The sequence below is a fragment of the Arachis stenosperma genome, chromosome 5 (genome assembly GCF_014773155.1).
Source record: "Arachis stenosperma cultivar V10309 chromosome 5, arast.V10309.gnm1.PFL2, whole genome shotgun sequence".
Taxonomy (NCBI): Eukaryota; Viridiplantae; Streptophyta; class Magnoliopsida; order Fabales; family Fabaceae; genus Arachis; species Arachis stenosperma.
The window spans coordinates 2,873,249-2,895,757 of record NC_080381.1 but is presented as its reverse complement, the minus strand read 5'-3'; the positions used below and the strand labels follow the sequence as shown (position 1 = coordinate 2,895,757).

General features: G+C 27.9%; 2 protein-coding genes across 3 annotated transcripts; one reads left to right on the top strand and one right to left on the bottom strand.

Annotated features, from left to right (window-relative positions):
* Positions 1–16,539: 16,539 nt before the first annotated feature.
* Positions 16,540–18,691, bottom strand: LOC130979216 (uncharacterized). Of its 2 annotated transcripts, XM_057902598.1 has the most exons (5): positions 18,305–18,689; positions 18,134–18,211; positions 17,975–18,056; positions 17,750–17,892; positions 16,540–16,963 (listed from the first exon to the last, which is right to left on the bottom strand). In XM_057902598.1, exons 1-5 carry the CDS (start codon positions 18,560–18,562, stop codon positions 16,754–16,756), a joined length of 771 nt encoding a protein of 256 aa, XP_057758581.1. In that variant the 5' UTR covers positions 18,563–18,689; the 3' UTR covers positions 16,540–16,753. The 2 variants fall into 2 exon arrangements, with proteins under 2 accessions (XP_057758581.1, XP_057758582.1); XM_057902599.1 differs by lacking the exon at positions 18,134–18,211 and having other exon boundaries at positions 18,305–18,691.
* Positions 18,692–20,990: 2,299 nt separating this feature from the next.
* LOC130979801 (NDR1/HIN1-like protein 12) lies at positions 20,991–21,926 on the top strand. The gene has a single exon (XM_057903348.1). The coding sequence runs from the start codon at positions 20,991–20,993 to the stop codon at positions 21,702–21,704; it is 714 nt and encodes a 237-aa protein (XP_057759331.1). The 3' UTR covers positions 21,705–21,926.
* Positions 21,927–22,509: the final 583 nt, after the last annotated feature.

The window sequence follows — 22,509 nt, the reverse complement described above, 5'->3', positions numbered from 1 at the left end:
AAATATAATTCAAATAACATAATTTTTTTATAATTATTTAAAAATCACAGGTTGGAATCTCATTTATAACTTAAAAAAAAATCACATAATTCTGAATGTGCAGCATGGGATTGGGCATGCAAAGAAAATAGAAAAAGGTGTCCTTCTCAAATCCCAATCATGGCAAGACCCTCCTTACCTAGGATTATATCTATATATTAACCTATAGCTAGTACCCATGCATATAGCAGACAAATTAAAGTTAGCTATGACAATTATTATTAAATGTTACACGAGAAAAAGGATTGCTATTGTGTTTCTTAATATACCCCAGCCGTGTTCTTTTAATATTTTGGATTAGCAATATAAATATGGAAAAAAATAAATTTAATTATACAATAATGGTCATATAAAAAAAACTATTCACTTATTAGCATTATATATATATATCTTTTTGTTAAAAATCTAAGCTGACAAATAAAGACGCGTAATATATAAAAATTCAATTAAAAAACTAATTTTTGAGTCAACTAGTGTATGAACCCGTGTTCAGCACGGAAAAATTTATAAAAGTAAAAAAAAATTATATGTTTAGATATTTTAAAAAAACATAAAATAATTATTATGTTAAGAAATTTATAAAATTATTCTCAAAATTAAAGTTTAATTCAAAAATAGTGAGTAATAATTATTTACACTTTTTTTAAGTAAAATAATTATACATTGATACAGAATTTAAAATAAAATTAAAATATTTATATTAAAATCTTATTTTTTCAAAGACTTCTCCATAAACACATTGATAGTAAATTTACTTAGACTACGTGATTCATAAGTAAAACTTTTAATATCTCTTACTCTTAACTCTTGAAAGTGCCACATATAGTTGGCCATGTGTAAAAACTGGTTTGGGCAAGTACAATCTAACATGAGATAAAGTTTGTCCCTGAGACTTATTAATTATCATGGCAAACGATACTATTATGAAAAACTGTCTTCGTTGGAATCTAACTGGGACGGTTTCATTTGTTGGTACATATTCATTTTGGAGTCAAAGCAATATGACCAACATTGTTAGTTAAGACTTCACATTCTATGACATGATTTCAAGCTTCCTAACTTGTAGCCATGTACCATTACAAATACCACTGGATTGGTCAATATTCCTCAATAACATCACCGGATCACCAACCTTGAGTATTAATTTATATGGAGGCAAACCAGAGCAATTTATGCTATTCAGTAATTCAAGATCTAAATTTTGTGCAGACATCCGATTTTTTTCCCTAGTGTAGTTCCGTGTCCTACACGGGATAATACACTAAAATATATAAAATTTTTTATTAAATTTAAATAAAAATATACATAGTAATTATTATTATAAATATTTACAACTTAAAAATATTAAAAATAATTAATATTTATTTTAATCAATTTAAATTTATTGAATGGTCATTTCATTTGCCCGCTTAAGCAAGTATTTGGAGTTCGAATCTCGCCTGTGTATCACAATCCATTAGTTAGCGACAGACCCTTAATAAATAGAACATTAATATGTGGTGGATTAATTCTCGACTTGCCAAGTTAAAAAATCTGTAGAAAAATTGTATTTGTCTTAAATTAATTTTTCATTAATAGAAATACTTATGAATTTTTGTCTTTGTTGAAATTTTCTTGGGACAATTTTATTTATTACTATCGTATTCATTCTTGAAATCAAAACAATATGATCAACATTGTTACTTGTTAAAACTTCACATTTTATGAAATAATTTTTAAATTTTCAAATTCATAAACTTATGTCATTACAAAAGTTATTAGATCGATTATATTTTTTGGAAATATGGTGTATCGAAAACACCATCGTTGAGTATTAGTTAGTGTGAAAGAAACGATAACAACTTTTGTTATTCAATATATAATTATTCTATTGAAAATAAATTAATATTTTCTAAACTTGTAAATACATTTTCTTCTAATTTCTTACACCATTTTATTTGCCAATATTTACTATTAAAAAATAACAAATGACCATACTATCTTACAATATATGATGTACAAAGTAATTTCTTATCTTAAAATTAATTTTGGTTAGTGAGATAAAAATGTAAAATATTTTTTATTTTCTTACTCAAATTTAAATTTAAATTTAGAATTGATTAACAACTCATCATTTTTAATTTCAATAAAAATAAATTGGTTAGATGCAAAAATTCATCATTTAATAATTTCAATCATTTAAATTTTAATTACCAAAAATTAGATTAAAAATTAAGTATAAACTTAATAACGATTATATATATATATATATATATATATATATATTAGTACGTAAATAATATCCAATGTATTGATTATTATTTTTTTGACAGAATTATATAATCTAGTGAAAATTGATTTATTATCCAATTTTTTTTATAAATTTTGTAAATGTGAAAATAGTAATCTTATTTTTTATTATTATTAATAAATCTTCTAATTTTTTAATTATGTAATTAACTTAATTAATAATCTTTATTATTGCTTTTATACTAAAAAAAATATCAATTTATACTATTTATATATTTTTTACTACTAATAAATAATAAATATTTGCACTATATACTTATTGTGCTAGATGATAACTTAAGTATTTATTTTGTATGTTAAATTTATTAAATATTAAGATGAAAATTAAAATTGTTCAATAAATTATATAAATAGTCCTTACAGAAAAGAAAAAAAAATTATATATCATATAATAATTCTTGATATATATAATGTCATGTATATATTAAAATTCTCTATTTTAATTCCAAGCAAATGAAGTCCATGCGTTTCCTCTTAAATCGGCTCAAATTGGATCTCCGTTGCTAGTTAGATATGGTAATGAGAACTCAGGGGAGCGTGAGAAACCCACTTTTCATCCTTCATCCTATTTAAAAAAATGTCTCTGTTCTTCTCCGTCATTGTAAGTTCCTATTTAATTACTCCTAAGAGAACGTAGATCTCTTCGGGTATCTATTAATATTCTTTGAAAATTTTTAAAAAATTAACACAAAAAGACATAATATAATAAATCATAAAATAATCAATTCAATATAATTCACACAATTTATAACATATTCGTTATGAAAAATAACATTTCAAAGGAGAAAACATAAAAATCCAACATAATAAATAACATAATTTTTTAGGACGATACTGAGCGACAATATTCTTTGAAAATTTTTAAAAAATTAACACAAAAGACATAATATAATAAATCATAAAATAATCAATTCAATATATTCAACACAATTTATAACTATTCGTTATGAAAAATACATTTCAAAAGGAAAACAAAAAAAATCCAATATAACATAACATAATTTTTTGGACGATACTGAGCGACATAGTGACGGACTTGATGAGAGGTAGAGAAAGTGAGTTAGAGAGAGAGAGGATCAAGGTGAGAATGAGTCTGGAAGAAAAGAAAAAATTCAAATTTGAGGCAGAATTAAGGTTACTAAATTCAAGAAATAGATTTACATATATAAAATAGGATAAATTAATAATTTATATTCGCGTATATTTAATAAGTTTCATGGGGCGGGTACTTATGTCCGGCCCCTATTAGGAGTGGCAAATGGAAGTCCGCCCTGTCTTGCCAAAAGCCCGCTCCGCCTAGTAAGACGGTTCTGAATTTTCCCCCGCCTACCTAATGGTAGCTAGCGGATCTCCTTTTTTTTATAAACCATTAAATATTAAAAATATATAATTTCACAACAATTTCAATAAATTTATAATTTCTAAAATATAAAAAAATTATAATTTTTAAATTCACGCACATTAACGTCTTTATAATTATAAATAGTAATAAATATACTTATAATCAATTTTTTTGAAACAAAATAATAAAACCAGCATTGTCCAAAGCAAAAAATATTATCCAAAATATATAATTAAACATCTTCAAGTTTATAATCAATCAAACATAAACATAATTCAAAATATAACTTAAAAACTCCTTCAATTATCATCTTCATCCTCTTGTAGATCAATTTAAAAATTTGTAAAAAAATGTCTCTACCAAAATAAAAGCTTGGCCCAGCGGGAAAGCCTGCCCCGTCCCGTCGAAGTCCGCCAAATCCCGTGGATTAGGCGGTGCAGGGTAGGCGGGATTTTTAAGTTTGGTGGTCATAAATTTTCAGCCCAACTCGCATTTTTTGGCGGGTTATGCAACCAGCTCGACAGGTTTCGACCCGTTTGCCACTCCTAGTCCCCATCCATTTTCGCATGGCAGGTCGTGAGGATTTCGGGAGTCCCCATCTAGCTCCAAAACGCGAGTAATTCCTGCAAATACCCGTTTCGGCTGTTTTTGTGATCATCCTTATTGCTAGCATTCATTGGTTCATGACGTGGAGCTATTCTAGCCACTCAATAAATTCTCAGATAATCAAAGTCTAGGTTATATCATTTTTATAAAGTTACATGTATCCTTATTATAACAATATTAATAAAAGATAAATGGATAAACACTAAACTATTGTTTGGATATAAGATAAAAAAAAGAGGAAAGAAAATGAAAGAAAAGTATATTTTTTGTGTGTGTTGTTTTAGATGAAAAAATGAATGAAAAGAAAATAGAGGAAAAATTTCTTTTGCTTGAATGGAAGGAAAAGTAAGAAGAGAAAAAATCATAATAGAGAAAAATTATAATGTTTTTATATTTATATAAATTATAATTCAAATGGTAACTCTGTATTTTTATCCATGTTTGCACTTTTGAATCAGTTTTTTTCGCAACTTTGAAGAAAAAAAATTTACGTGAGCTCCATATACACTTTTATGTTTTTCATTCAATTTCTTTGTTGAACCAAATAATGAAAAATTAATTTTTCCATCTATTTTCTTCTCCAGCATGTTATTCCTCTACAAATTCTTCTAATCTAAACAATGCATAAATATGTCTCTATTCTATTATATATAACAATAACTAATATCACATATTAGGCTAATTTATGTTGATAAACCAAGTCACCCTAAAATTACCTGAATCCCCTAAACCCAATAACGTTATCTAATTGTCTTCATTTACATTTCCATAAATCGAATATAATGAATTCGAATTAGGATAATAAGTAGTAAATCTAATTTATATTTAATAATTACTCTAACTTATGGTAAAAATGTAAATTTGATGCCAAAAAAAAATAAATGACATACATTTTTTATTAACGAACAAAAAATATTTTTTTTATTTTTTATACACGTATCTATTTTTTTAAGTTATACATTTTGATTTATATAATTAATGATAATTAAATGTACAAAAAAATACTAATTAATAAAAAATAAAATTTAAGATAAACATGTCCTGAACAAATTGAAATAAAATAAAGACTTTTAATTATGATCATTAATTATAATTACATATATTTACTTCAAGATTTATACTTCAAACACACTTATTAATATTTTGTATTTTTATTTTTTATTTATACTATCACAAACATTAGTTACTCTCCAATAATGACAATACTTTTAAAAAATAAACATAACTAAATGATTTTAAAATTATATAATAATTTTTAATATAACAAAAAATATACAATTACCTAAAATATAATATTTGTGTAGTAACTGAAATTTAATTGTCAATATAAAGTAATATATATATCATTTCGTAATCAAATAAGTGTTTAATCAAAGAATTTAATATTTATATAATAATATGACAAAATAAATTAAAATTTGAGTTTAATCAAGCGTTCAAGTTTAAATTTTTATAAATTAATTTATTTGTGTTAAAGTGAATTGCGTAATAAAAAATTCATAAAAATTTCATATATTGAAGTAGACAACAATTTATTTATAAATACAAAAGTGTATTGAATAAGTAAGAAATTATTTTATTTTAATTTGGTCCATAATTCACATGATTCGAATTTAGTTCAATATATATAATTTGATTTGATTTGATTTAATAATTAGTTGAAAATATCTCAGTTGCCTATTTTATTCATAGATTTATTATTTTAATGACTAATAAATTAATCAAATTAATTAATTAGTACACACAATAAATTTGGATTAATAAATTAAAAGAAATAAACTAAAAATACTAACAAAATATTAAAATAAATAAATTAAAAAATACTACCAAATTAAATTGATATAAATTATAATAAATTATATAATATTTAAATATTTAATCAAATTAATTAGTTGATATAGTTAATTTATTGTAACAACTTATAGTTAATGGGTTAAAAGAAATAAATCGAAAAACATTCTAAGAAACATGCTATGTCAGCTTCATCATTAAGTACAAAAATCCAATTTTTATATAATAGAATAGATAAATTTAAATGTATAATATTATTCTTATTAAAATTATCTAATTATATTTATACAACTTAAACTTTTAGAGAAAATTATGAATGACATCTTATTGGTCAAAAAACTTATTAATGACTCTAGAGTCTAAATAATTTGATGTGAATTTCTTTTTATTTTTTACATTAACTTTAGATTAAAAAAATTAATTCTGACATATAATTGAAAACTTAAAATGCAATTAATAAAATTTTTTTATCTATAATTATTAATGAGATGTAATCTAGATATAATGAGAAATAAATCATATAAATAGAGATTTTGCATAATAGATAGAGTTAAATTCAAGGATAACGATGTTTTTTAATTAATTTTTTTAATTTATTCAATTACAATAATAATAATAATAATAATAATAATAATAATAATAATAATATATTTGTCTAACTTAATTTAACTTTTTCGTACACAATTTTTAATCTATTTTATATTCATTTACATTAAAAAAAAGAAAGAAATAAAGGATATACAATCTTTAACACGGTACTCTTTTAGGTATTTAGAAATCTAGAACAAAAAAAAAGCCTTGAAAAACTAAATAGCCACCTAACTTTTCTTGCCCTCAATTCTGTGACCTTACTCCCAAAAACCCAGAAGAATAAAATATTGCTTGACTTGCTTTCGAATGCAGTAGAGAAGAACATGCAACTTCCATCTCGTCGCTGTTATTCCACCTGCCCAGTCACTACCATTGTTGTGTCTATTCCGCCACCGTATGCGTTGCTATGCGTCATCCAATTTAATGAATTTAATTAGAATAAACAATAAATTATTTATTTTATTTTAGACTTCATAAATGAAAAAATCAATTCACTGATACAATGAATTACAATTAACGTAGTCTAATTAATTAAGTAATATAAATTATAATAATTATATTAATATTTAATATCCGATCAAATCAATTAGTTGATATAATTAAGTCATTGTAATAAATTGTATTGAATGAGTTAAAATAACTAATCGGAAAACACTCTGTGGAGCATGCTATGTCAACTCCATCATTAAGTGTAGAAACTCAATTTTTATATAATAGAATAGATAAATAAAATAAATAAGTAAGTAAGTATTTGCACTATTATACTTCTTGTTCTACATAATGACTTAAGATATTTGTTTTGTATGTTAAATAATATAAATAATATTTTGTATCTTATATTCATTAAATATTGATATTAAGAGAAGAAAATTATGTAATAATTTTATAAATAGTAATTATAAAATAAATAATTATTTATTATAAAGATGTCAAAAAGAATCTAATATATAAAAATGTGAATTGTAAAAATAGAGGGATACATATATAAAGAAGAATAGCATGCATGCATAAACGTTTTTTAACTATATCATAATTTGCTGTAGCTATACAATGAATTCAACGGTAGTACTCCAAAAGTTTGCATCGGTGTACTTCGAGCACATGACTTGATTTCTTAAGCCGCAAGTATGCCGAGCACATTGTCATCCAATTCCATCAGCAACGATAAGGCTTAAATTGAGATATTTTTGAGTTATAAACAAACAATCAACGAAATATTATTCATCTATACCTTTTTATTTATCCATAAAAGAAATTTTACATAAAAAAAGAAGAAAAGAAGAGTTGAAATAGCAAGAGCGATAAAAATGATGATTCTTATCATTTTGTTTGGTTGTCTATATATAGAAGACCAGAAAATCATAATTATCTAATAAAATTAATTTGTATTTATTGCATTTAATTTGAATAAGCAAGAAATGATCATATTTTAGTTTAGTATTTAATTCACATGATTTGAATTTAACTCAATACATATAATTTAATTTGATTTAATTATTAGTTAAAAATATCTCATTTGCTTATTTTATTTATAGATTTATTATTTTAATTATTAATAATTTAATCAAATCAATTAATTAATATACATAATTTATACCTAATTTGATTTAATAAATTAAAAAATACTACCAGAATATTAAAAAAAATTAGGAAATACTATTAAAATAAATTGATATAAATTATAATAATTATGTAATATTTAAATATCTAATCAAATCAATTAGTTGATATAATTAATCTCATAATAGATTATATTTAATGAGTTAAAAGAAATAAATCGAAAAACACTCTCCGAAACATGTTACGTCAACTTCACCATTAAGTGTAGAAATTCGATTTTTATATAATAGAATAGACGTTAATTCATATATAGTATATAAACAAATTTAATTAGAATAAATAACAATTTATTTATTTTATTTTAGACTTTATAAATGAAAAGATTAATTCACTAATATAACGAATTATAATTAATGTAGTATAATTAATTAAGTAATATAAATTATAATAAATTATATTAAGAAAAGAAATATTTAAATATCTAATCAAATCAATTAGTTGATATAATTAAGTCAGTGTAATAAATTGTATTGAATGAGTTAAAACAATTAAATCGGGAAACACTCTCCGAAGCATGCCACGTCAGCTTCATCATTAAATGCAGACATCCGATTTTTATATAATAGAATAGATATTGATTAACTTTTTAATTTATCTTAAATTTTAAATTTATCAAAAATTTTAAAAAAAATATATAATAAAAAATTGATTAATATTAACTAATTAAATTTGATTATATATATAGATAAACAATATATTGATGTGTATTTAACTAGTTTAATTCAAAAAATTATAAAGTGATTCAAATATGTGAGCGAAAGAAAACATAAAACTTGGTGAATAAATTCTACTGACCCACAAGCTAAGAACTCATCATTTGTTTATGATGGAATTAGTTGGAAGATTAATGTATGTTTGGGTATTGATATTCTTCTCTAAATTGGGTGATTTTATTTCCAAGCTGAACCATATATAAATGAAGTGAATCGAACAATATTGCTGGAGAAATGGAGAATCAATCGTCAATGCGCAACAACTCTTCAAATTTTAATTTCTCATTTCTTGAAGAATGTTAACCCAATTAACAATGCAAGGTGGAGGGAGAACATCCATATCTTCACTAACAAACAAAAAATTTTCTTAGTGGAAGAACCATTTTGTTTATAAACTTTAGTTTTCAATTTAGACCCTATATATTACATAAATTAAGTTGCTTTAAACTATATATATTGTACTTTATCTTAAAATTAATATGCTTCTAAAACATGTGTAAAATTAAGATTATACGGCAGATCTTAAAATTAATGAATGCGCTTAATCTTGATATTCTTGTAAGCATAATTGAATGATCCACTCTGAATTTTAGATGTTACTGTATATTATTGGATTTTAGATTTTGAAGATTAGTGTAATAGAATAATAGTATAAAATTTTTGTAATTCAAGATTTTGAGGGTTAAGACATAATTACTAAATATTATTATAAGAAAAAGATTCATAAGTGATAATTGTATTATTCGTCTCAAAATAAATAATAATTAGTGGATAATATTATCTAATAAAATAATAAATTATTTTAAAACATAGACAATTCATAGAAAAATAATGATAATATATTATTTAAAGTTCAATTTTGAATTGATATGTATTTTTATTTATTTTGGAAATTAAAATATCAGGTCTTATTCAATGTAGTTTGAATAATGAAAGAATTGAATTAATTATCCCTTATGAAGATGAAATAAAAGAAAGAGTTTTATGAAACTTTTTGAAAAATTGAAAGAATATTTGATTTGCAAGATATGATAAGTATGATTTGGAGACTAAGCATATGATTTTTTTTATTATAAATAGAATATTAGAAAGTACTAATAAGGGTATTTTCTACTCTCATAATTATAAATCCTATTATTTTCTTATTTCTTTGTAACTTGTTAAGTTTTTATAGGTTGTTAAGATAGGTGGATCTTTTGAATTATACTTTTGAATTTTTGTTTTTCTTTTATTTTTTAATTTAATAGATTATGTAATCATTTAAGAATTGATTATGAATGTGAGTTTATGTGTTAAAATAAGTTAAACAAATATTTGTTATAAGTCAAAATACAGCCTGTCAAAAAAAGTTTGCTTAATGCTTATGTACGTAGTCTTATAAGAATTGTAGTTCTTTACCACTAATTAATTGAAATTGAAATTAAGTAATCGTTAATTTAATTAGAAGGATTGTTACACACTTGAGCCATCAAGTTAAAACTATAGTTAAGAGTAATTCGGTCATAATTATATTGTATTACATTAGAAAAAATAAGGGTGAACAATAATTATTTAAGAGTTTAAGACATTAGGTGAAATTAAATCATAACACCTACTCATGATCCATTATTTTTTATGTTTATAACTAATTAACTATCAAGTGTCACATTCAAGAAATTAGACAAAAACGTATGTTCTTTAGCATAATATTCATACATATATCTTTTTCAATGTACACATTGTTGTTAATCTGTTCTCATATTATATATTAATTAAGGTGAAAACTCAGGTGTAGTCGACTTCACGTGAAGTTGATATCTGAGAGCTGTTAGATGATTTGACTTATTTGACTAAATTTTCATCTAATGGCTCTCAGATATCAACTTTACATGAAGTCGACTTCACCTAAATTTTCACCATTAATTAATATTCTAACATCTATAAGTATTGTGACATTCACATTGTGCATTATGTTTAATGGCATGATGAAATTGTGATCGATAACACATTATTATGTAATGTATTCCTTAGGTTATATCTTGATTGGGACTTGGGAGAGAAGAATTGAATTTGCCTTCAAATTAAAATACATTATCATTCTAATAATAACCAACTGCTTTTGGATTTTTACTCTAGACAACTATTTAATAATTTAACAAAACACAAAGTAGCAGCTGTTAAAGCCAATAGTTTCTCTTAGTGTTGTCTAATCATGATCAAAATGCCCCTTTAATTATTTTTGTATTTAAAACAAAGAAAAACACATTAGTGAGTATCCTAATGAATGGTTGTGAGGAAAATATATATTTCAAATAAAGTTGTCATGAATTGCTTATTAGCTTCAAATGGAAAATATTCCATTCCTTAATTCATTCTATTCAAGGGAATGTCATTAACATTATTAAAGAGACATAACCATGTGCATTAAGTCTTATTTAATTTACATGTTGAAGGGTAACGCACGTGGGACCTTAGCATGTAACCATGTTAAATACCTTCTTGTTAGTAGCCTCACTTACACTTGAAGCTGCAAGATAGATTACACAAATTAATTAACCTTGATTAGCTTCTTCTTGTTCTTCTTCAAATTAGTTGTGACCTTCATGGGGAAGAAAACTATCATGTTAAGCTTTGTTCTCTTCCTTATTATTGTTGTCCAACACAATTTCTTAGGTTTTGTGGTTGGGTCAAGGGTTTTAATAATGAAGAGTCAAGAAGAACTTCCTCCTTCTCCTCCTCATCCCTCTTATTCGTTTTTATTGTATACAATAAATGATGCAAAAGACGGTGAAGGTGATGCTTTTCGTCCAACAACTCCTGGCCATAGTCCTGGTGTGGGACATCAAACGCCACCGAATAGTCCTTGACCTAATTCAAGATTATTAATTATTTTTGGCCTTCAAGATGCTAGCTAGCAGATGTTGATTTGGGTTTGTATGATTATTTTGTGATAGATTATTTTAATTAATGTTATGTATACTCATTGTTTTGGGATATCATAGTAGACACACAATGAATCAAAAAAAGAAATTACAAGGTGATGGGTCTTTCTTGTTTTACCTTTTTTAAGACTCATGATTTTATTATTTTTTTTCCCTTATTATTGTGTGTCTAAAATAAATCTCTAAATGAGTAACTTCATTTCTTTTTCTTTTTATCCTTTTTGTCATCTACTACTAGTGATGATCAAAAAGGGCTATGGATGGTTCAATTTTTTGTTATTTAATAGCTTGGAAGTGTATGTTTTGGGAATGGTAATGGAACATATTATTATTATTATTATTATTATTATTATTATTATTATTATTATTATTATTATAAAATCAGTTTTTCTTATATATTGTTGTCTCTCCATCAATGACCCTTATATATTTTCCCATTCTTTTAATTGATGAAATTCTCTGTTGAATTTGGAAAACTGGGGCATTGATCCAACGTAATCCTTTCAGGAGTATTAGTGATCATATTATATGGTGTATCATTTACAGAATTATATATATTTTAATCATAAAATAATTGTTCCGGGAAAAAAAACCCCCACAAAATTAACCATTTTAAAAATGAGAATAATTATTAGACTGTTTAATAGCATAAAAATGAATGGTGGTATGGCGGCCGGCCGTCGGACGAAGGTCCGGTGATAGGCTGACCACCCTCCACCCGCCTTCTAGCGGTGGTTTAAACAACCTTCTTAATATTAATTAGTACTAATTTGATTAGATTTTAAATTTTTGTTTAATCATTTAGATTGTTTTTCACAAATTTGGTCTTTGAAGAGTTTTAGAGAAGAAGGAAAGATTTTAGAAAGTTAAACTCATTCACAAATTTTATTATTTGGTGGAGGAAGAATTTTGGAGGTTTTTATTAGCATTTTAGATCCTTCCAAAACTCTCATTTTTAAGTTGTCTCTAACTATGTGTTTTTATTTGATTTTGTTTAAATTTATTATTTTTTCTCAACTAATTGCATTAGAAAAAATTAAAGTTAATATATTATTATAATAATAGATAAAATTATAAAAATATATAATGAAAATTTCAAATTATTCTTCTTTATCTATTTTAATTTACTCGTGAATAAGAGTTTAAAAATCTTAAACTCCCTCTTTTATTTACATTCATGATTCATCCCCTTTAAAGCCTTCTCCAAGACTGTGTGATATTATAAATAAAAGTAAATAAAAGTGAAGCAAATTTTATTTTTGGGAATGTAACTTTCCATGAATATAATTTTAGACTGCAAATTAAATAAGGAAATCTTACATTTCCAAATTTATATTTTAAAAATGTAAAAATATTTTGCAAATAACACATTTTTTATTAGAAGTTTGTTTGGTTTATATTTTTATATTTAGAGGCTTCTATGTTCTAACTTTAAGATTTCATAAGAAAAAATAAAAAATGAAATTTGATTGTTTTATTTTTATTTGAAAATTATAAAAAAAATGCAGGCAACAACAAATTAAACTTCTACTTTAATTCTAGTAAAAAATAATATTGAATAAGAAAGTTATGCTCCCTAGCTAACTATATGTTATTGATGTAAAAAAATCTAGTCAGAAACTTAATTATAATCCATATTTTAAATGAAGAAATCAAATTTGTTGGTTAGTCTAGTAATTAATTTACTAATAATTTATTTAAATAAGTGTTATAGGTTTAAATTCTTTTGTATATATGTTATAATTTATTGATCAATAAAAAATTTTTAAATAAACTTTTAATCAGTAATGAATTGATTTTTGACTTATCAAAATAAAAAATACCGAAAAAATTATTTTAAAAGAAGAAAAAATTGTTTCAAATAAATGATATTGTTCCGTGTATATATATAAATAATGTAGTTGGGGACTCCAAATAAATTTTATTCTATTGAAAGAAGAAGAAAAATTTTTTGCTTGTTTTTCTTTTTGGTTCCATATTCTAATGAAAATTGAAAGAAGTTTATTTGATCTACATTTTTTCTTCTTAAAATATTATTCATCATATATAAATACTTTTATTAGTTTCATACAATATTTTTATTATAAAAAAATTGGGTGTTCAAAAGAATATTTTTTTATATATAAAATTACAAAAAGAAAAGGCAGGCTTGCTTTGGTCAACACGCCAAATCTTCCATAACAAAAAAAATATGCCGCAGGTATCTGATTTCTTTTAACATTTGTCCTTTTTTCAATCATCATATGGTATGTACTAAATAGGACTTTGGTGCCGCAATTGATCTTAATTTAAAAAACTAAGTGAACGAACATTAGTAATTAATCAAAGCTTTCTCATCATATCTGGATAGACATATTCTTAATACAAAAGATAAACGCGCATAACATTATTTATTTATTTGGAACCACTGCTTTAATTAATTAATTTATTTATTATATAGCTGTAATTATCAACAAGATGTAGTGGACCACTTTGAGTCTGTTAATTTTTTTCCATTACTTTTATGAGATTAGCTTAGTCCAAATTAAAAATGATCTTGACAATCACAATCCCTACTTTTCCTAAGTCATATATATTCATCATTTAATCCAAAGTGGCAGCCTAGATAACTAAAAAAATAGGAAGATCTATTTTTTATATGCATAACCCACCAAAGATTATTACACGCGTCAATAATCAATGCATAAATAAATATAATTTTTATACATATATACATATATAAATAATTATATATTAACATATCAGAAAAATAGCTTATTAAATCCATTAGTTAAAATATTATTTAAAATTATATGAACTTAATTAGATAACTATATAAGTATTTTTATATTGTCATATATAAAAAATAGAATAATATAGTGACAATATTTTTCATATGATATTTAATGATGGTGTAATTGATTATTGATGCATATGATATCATCAAGATATTATGGATGGGATAAAGTACGATAAACAATAAAAATGAACTAATTAATAAATATTTGATTTTGGACGGTAATTTTTTAATTTCTGGATGTATGAACTTTTTTGTTGGTCGATTATTAAGTAATTTCTGTTGTCTCCAACTCTCCATATCAAAACTTTGGATATAATATTTTAAGATATTTAATTTACTCGCTCGTACTAAGGTACAAATTTAACACTCTCGAAATCGCGTTAATTTCGAATATATAATGAATATTTTTGTAACCTCTCATCTAAGGATTTGCAAATGAACTAGTGTCCAGTAACGTACTGAATATTCTTGGTTTACTTACTGGTAATTTTCTATATATTTTTTAAGTAAATGTTAAATTTGGTCATTAAATTTTACACGAGTTTAATTGTGTTCTTACCTGGGGTTCTCGGGTGTTCGACGGGTCAGGGGGTGGTAAAACGGAAATGGGTGAGGTCCCGGGCTGGCTTGGAGTCGTGGGAGATGTAGTCCGCGAGCCAGAGATGTCGGAGGTGACGTGACCCGGGAGGTGGCCACCTACAAGGACACTCCGACGGTCAAGTCAGTGTCCGTACGAGACGATGGCCGAATTATGTAAAAATGATGCGTACCTCGGAGGGAGAGCTGACCTCTCTCCGTATATACTGTTTGCTGGACGAACCCATCAGTGACCTAGTCCACTGGCTAGGAAGCTTCTATGAGCTGTCCTAGTCCACGTAGAAGGCGCAGGTCGTTTCGGTTTCTGGGTCGGGAGTTCGGTTGGTGCCCCAGGGATATCGCCCCGACTGGTTTGCTGGGCGCGGACTTGAGCCGTGGTGGCAAGTGATGAAGACTTCGGGTCGGGTGCGGGGGGCCAACCCGTCGCAGGGGTGATCTAGGCCTAGGTCAAAGACGGTAATTCCGACCCGTCGGGTGATCGGGCTGGACTCGGGTCCGTAACAAATTATTTTCTTAAATCTTAAGTTCTTAACTGAATGCCAATGAGCCTTGGCTCTAATGGCATCTCTCCCCCTCCCCACATCAAAGGTCAAGATTTCAAACCCTAGAGAAAACAATTGAGAAAAAATGTGATAACATGTGTAAGGAGTGTGTGGGTATGTTGTGTACCTATGATTGGAGGTTGTCCAATGCACCGAGGTACCTAGGATTGGGAGTTGTCCAATCCATCGACCAAAAAAAAAAAAAGTTCTTAACTGAATCAAATTGGTTTCTTAACTAAATTAAATAATATTGTAACATTAGTCTCTAATCCGATGAAAAATCTTGCTCTGAATAGGTGATTAGGAAAGAAAATGCTCAGTCCATATATGGCCTGAATGCGTAAAATTTTCAGCAAAGTGAAAGATTGAAGAGCATTTTCAAAGGCTCTAAACAAAACAATTATGTCAAAATTTAATAACCTTTTTATTTTTTTTAATCTGTTACCTTCACTTTTCAATACATCATTAAAATAATATATTATGTGCACTAGGAGATTCAAAATACCAAATACATCAACAATATTATGTTATGTATATACAAAAAAAAAATATACTGTAATACAAAATACATATTAAAAATATATAAAACAACACATATTTTTAATGTACACATAATATTTTAATATTTTTTATAACCGGAATGGTGGAAAGAAATATAAGATAGTATATTAAAACACAAGAACGGGTAAGAAAACAAAGAAACCAAAAATAGTGGAAATGCATACATATATTAAACACCACTTATGCGTACAGTTGTACTAATATATAGTTGTAGTTATATATACATAATATCAGTGAAGACAAGGGCACCTAACTTTGTTACTTATGAGTATAGTGTAGACATACATGTATACATGTATGACTTTGTATATCCTTTATTTTTGTCCCAAGTGTGGAAGCTGAAAAGTTGTATCTACTGAGAATCACTTAGCTTCATTCAGCTTAGACAGCAAGAAGAGGCAACTAGAAGAAAGAAAAACAGAAGCACAGAAGCATAGCAAATCCAGAGGAGTTTGTATAACAGCTCTTTTACTTTTGTCAAAGAGACCAATCAGAAGAAGCATCACTATGACATGCCCAACCTTGGTTTTCAGTTCATTCACTGTTGATATCTCCAACCATTTTGGTCTCTCCTGATTAAAAAACAACAACATATAGTGTAACTAACTTGGAAGAGACAGAGCTTGTTAAGAAAAAGGGAAAAGTTGTACTAGGTAAATAACATATCTTTTTGTCTTTAGACAATAATAACCAAGTCTGATTCCATTAGATGATAGAGTCAACCAATAAGAGAACACAGTAAGAAGCTAAAATTTGCAATACTATACTCTTCATAAAGTATGAGAGTATGCTGAATTTTGAAAAAACGGTGATTATATTGCGTTAGTGCTGATTAATTTTTTCAATTGTTACGGATTAGCTTCCTAGCTGATTGATGACCGTCATGAAATCACTCATCCCAAAAACTTAAGCGGATAGAAAAAGGCAACATGAATGGTTATATCTCTAACAAGGACACTAGACGGGCCATGAACACCCTTACAGAGTGCATTCTAAATTGTATTTTACTATTCTCACTGAATGAGCATCAAATTCGGGGAGATCCCAATCGAGTCACCCAGGATTGTAACATTCGCTCAATATGCTATTCAACATTTCAACTCTAATCTTTATATTTTTAGACTATTTCTGATTTGAGCATCGGAGTGTACCTCCAGCACCCACCGGTTCATTGATCACAGTCGATCGAAAATCCAACATACTCCTCCCAACTTGGGATCCAGGTTTAGTTCATGCTTAACATTGGTTATCCATAAAATCAAAGAAAAGTAATCTATATCCAGTAGCAAATCTCTGCCTACAATTTAGAAGATGTAGAAGCTAAGCAGTTGATGAGAATGTGAGAATAAAGCAAGCACCTTAAGAACGAATAAGCCAAAGAGATTTGATCTGTGAGAAGGATCTTGATCAGGCAGAGAGCTTGCACTACCAAGATTACTGACAAAGAGCTCATAGAGGCCCATTCCAAATACCAGCATCACTGTTCCTAAAAGATACACATCTACATCATCACCAACAAGCCAAGTTAGAAACAAACATACAAATCAAATGACATGGTGTTTAAAGAAGAGTTCGTGAGTTACCAATAGCCTCTATGAGCATTTGGATAATTTTAGTGCGGTCTATAAGGTATGAGGTAAACGACTCTGCAACAATTGTGGAACCCTACATGGTGATGAAGAACTAATTAAGTGAATCAAATATGTGGAAACAATGAATCAAATGCACACACACATATATACCTTGATGAAACATAAGAAAGATCCAATTAAAGAACCAAACACTCCAAAAATAGCCAAGAAGCGGCATCTATATATAATCTGCAAATTAAAAGTTTCATCGCTGATAAATTAGAAAGCAATTACGCTAAGTCAAATAAAGATCGTGAAACCTAAATTTGTTGATTATATTACCTTCTCAACGCGGGCCTCTAGATCTTCTTGCTCTTGTTGTTGTTGTTGTTGTTGTACCTGGTTGTTATTGACATCAACAAGTGGCGAGGGTCCCGTTTTGGTGTAAGCGGGAATGAATCTGAGGCGTTGATGAGGATGAGTTTGGTGGCATCGAAAGACAGAGAGGGTTAGGGTTGTGGTGGTGCCATTAGAGGTGGAATTGAAAGGAAAAGTAGTTAGTGGTGCTCTTCGCAGCAATGTGTGACACTGGAGTTTCATTTTCAGAGGCTAATTTGAATTCAATCCAAGAAGAAATGTTTGAAGAAAAGAAGGGAGACAAGTGCGGTGAATGTGTGACACATTGACGGAGGCTAAGACCGCCATCTGGATTCTCCAACGCAAACTTCATTCTTCTCTTTCCTTTCCTTTCTATCGTTATCGTAAAATATCTTCCTTTTTCTTTTCCACTTTTTTCCCGAAAATTATTTTTATATTTTTTTTTATAAAAAATTAGAGACTCAAATTCCAATCTTTTAACTAAATATGAAAAGACTATAAGTATATCATTTGAGTTATAACTTATTGGTTTCTTTTAAATTATTTTTACATTTTAGACCATTCATATTGTTTATGTATTTTAGACAATAATTTATTATTTTTTAAAAAGTTTTGGAAATTAATTTGTTTTTGTTTTTTACATCTGTCTTAAATTTAAGTTCATATTAAACAATATTCCTCTTTAGTTTATTAAGGCAATTATTAACCAAACAATTGTATTTTCTCGCAAAACTACGAAACTTTGGGAAATTCTATAAGGTCTGCACCACACGTATCTCTTTTTTTTTTTTCCGACTTGGCGCCACACGTATCTCTATTGACTATTGTCGTCGTTTGTCCTCCAACGTGAAAAATAATAATCTTTTCAATTTTTTGTTTAAATGAAAAACCGGCTAATAGGGGTATGTGTGAATACGAAATATGATAGAAGAGCAATGATTTGGAAGGTGCTACCAGATGAATCTACACCAAAGGAGTGTTGGGTCACTTGTCATATGAAAAGCAATCACTTTACAAATGTAACTCAGCTTCTTTCTTTTTGTTTTTTCTTTGGGCCTCCAGTCCCTTTTTCTTTCTCTCAATCTATTTTGCCCTTGTAACATCTAGCCCAAAATTTAAATGGGCCAAATTGTCAGCCCAAAATAAGGAAACATTTTCTTCACACAAAAACAAAAATGAAACATGTGACATGTTATAACGGACGAGGTTACCTTGATTATAATTAATTAACGAATCTAACTAGACAATGAGGAATCTATACAGTAATTACAATAGATTATTTATTTAGTTCAATATAAATTAAAAAAATAAATTAACCTTTATTTACCTTATTTTTAAATGATATGTTCAGTTTTAATTTACTCTACTACCAATTTTATTCATAATTTCAATTTCTTTCATTAACTTTTTTACTCTCACGGTTATCCTCCCCCTTCCCCAAAACTCTCCCATTCGCTTCGCAGAACCCACACGCCTCCCGGGCCATGTGCGCTGAAACCTGCTTCCACACCTAGCAGACCCGCATTATCCATCCTTCTTCGCGAGCATTCTCCCTCACTGGCCGCAGCTCCTTCGCATCCTCGCCGCTGCACATCCTACCGTGACTGCAACCCAGTTTTCGCGCACAACTCCTCCAACCCAAACTGAGCTCCTACCCCCTCACGGGAAGAAACTGCTTTGCACTAAACACGACTGAACATCCGACTGTGATCTGATCATCATAGCGGACGCGAACTATAGCACCAAATTTTCTTGCACCCAAAACCAACCATCCACACGTACAGTAATTATGAACATCCAGTTATATGTAGACAAGAACATTTGATATTTGTGTGTCAAGATAATCATGTAATCAATAAGTGGTATCATATACGCAGAATGATCATCCATTTTGTTTAATAAATTAACCATCCAAATACATTCTGAAATGAACATCTGGTTACTGAAAGGGAGAGAGAAGATCTGTGTGTTGGTGTAACTGGTTGCAATTTTAATTTGTTTCAAATTTAAAATAAAAAATTATTTAAAATTAATTAATCGACTATAATTTAATTTTAATTATAATTTAATTCTCATTGTATATATTGTACAATACATGGATTGACTATTCATACTTTCTCTTTAATTTAAAATGGTAAACTCACTATTGTAACAACTACTAAGTAGAAACAAAGATTCCATAGATTATAATAAAGGAAAAATAGTGAGCAGTGAAAATGCATCAATCATATCCAACAAGGAACAACCCATTCCGGATTAAAGCTTTCAACGTTGAAAGCTGGGAAGGGGCAACAACAGAGTTGGTATTTCGCAATACAAGTTTAGCATTTCCTTTTCCTTTTTCCCATCCCATGATTATAAAAATATATATATAAATCAAACCAAAAGATACCTAGTTGGAGATATGCGTATACTACAAACGTAGCTACAACAAAATCAGCACACAAACCAAATGCTTTAAAGCCAGGAAAAGAAGATACCAAAACCTTCCCACCAATTAGAGTTAAGGAACCCAATTTTTTCAACACTATTTCCTTACCTCTTCTTCTAACCTTTGCCATTCCCATTGCCAAATCCCATAACTCTCTATCTCCATAGACCCCACATGGCTTGATCTTGATTCTTGATTCTTTTGTCCTTACCATTCCCCATGCAGCCCGCCCCCGAGTCAGGGTCGTACAACCACAACCACAGCCACAACCACAACCAGAATCGCCACCATCGCGACTTTGAAAGTCGTGATGGGGCCACACGGTACCATAACAGAAGGCTTCGTGTGGGCCGACAAGGCCACACAAACCCTTTAATATGGCTATTAGCCATCATATGCACAATCATAGCCCTAGCTGTGATTGTTGCCGGCATCGTAGTGTTTGCAGGGTACATACTAATCCGACCAAGGGTACCGACAATAACCGTCACAAATGCTCACCTAGACATTTTCCGAAACGACTACACCGGAATCCTCGAAACCCAACTCCGGATCCAAGTGATGGCGCAGAACGAAAACATGAAAGCACATGCATCATTTTCCGACATAAGGTTCAACCTTAGCTTCCAAGGTCAACCCGTAGCAATGATGGTTGCTGACCCATTTGATGTACCCAAAAACAACACACAGTTTCTTAACTACTTTGTCCAATCGTCGGCGATACCCTTGACGCCGGAACAAATGCAGGCGGTTACTGATTCTTGGAAGCTCAACTTAGCGACCTTTGATTTCAAGGGTAATGCTAGGACTCAATGGAGGATAGGGCCTTTGATTGGTTCTGTTAAGTTTTGGTGCTACCTTGATTGTAAACTCAAGTTTCATCCCTTGAATGGGAGTTACATTCACAATGCCTGCACCTCCAAATCAAAATAATCATCATCATCATGATGTGTTTAATTATGATTAGCTTTTTTTCTTTCTTAAACACAAGAATTTGAACCGGATAATTGAAAGTCAAGCGAGTATATATCTTTCACTATTCAAGTTCATCAACTTTGATATGTTTATTCACCGATTTACATAGATTTTCATGGAGATCTTTTTAGATTCTCTATGCCTTTAGCAGGGGATATTTAAATCCTGCTAGCTGAATAGACCTGTATAATCTATGTATTATGAAGAAGCTCTTTTTAAGAAGCTTGTGCCTTTAATGATAAATATAGCAAAAAGGGAAATATTCTTCATTATTATGTGTGCAAAATAAGCTGAGTTTGTCAACTCGTAATTCATCCAAAAAAATTTTTTTGGAGGAGAGAGGGGCAGGAGGAAGTTGTAGTTTATGATGTAATTTTGATGCATTCTCATATGCATTTAATTATATAATATTTAATAATGTTAGGTACCAGCTAAAAATTAGCCAAATGTCTTTGAGTGAATCTAAAACCTTTATATGAATGATGTTTATGCTAGGTATTAAGATGTTTCTTCTAATAAGTTTCAAAATATTTTTTTCATATTAAATAGATGTTTTTTTATATATTTTATAAATTTTTTTATATACTAAAAATCGAAATTTTTGAAAGCAGAATTCTGTGATCTCCACCTCTAATTCTCTAACGTATCATTTAGAATTTTAATTTGAGGTGAGAAGTAATTAATATTAAATATTATAAATTAAAAACAAATAAAATTAATTAAATATAATTATAAATTAGTTAAGTTGTTTACTTTTTAGCTG

What these genes read in the sequence shown, in the direction of transcription:
- LOC130979216 (XM_057902598.1), bottom strand. Translation starts at nt 18,562, where the DNA reads ATGAAACTCCAGTGTCACACATTGCTGCGAAGAGCACCACTAACTACT. An exon ending in CTTTCTTATGTTTCATCAAG is followed by an intron (nt 18,057 to 18,133) that starts GTATATATGTGT and finishes ATCACCATGTAG; the next exon opens with GGTTCCACAATTGTTGCAGA. An exon ending in AATGCTCATAGAGGCTATTG is followed by an intron (nt 17,893 to 17,974) that starts GTAACTCACGAA and finishes GTGATGATGTAG; the next exon opens with ATGTGTATCTTTTAGGAACA.
- LOC130979801 (XM_057903348.1), top strand. Translation starts at nt 20,991, where the DNA reads ATGCAGCCCGCCCCCGAGTCAGGGTCGTACAACCACAACCACAGCCAC.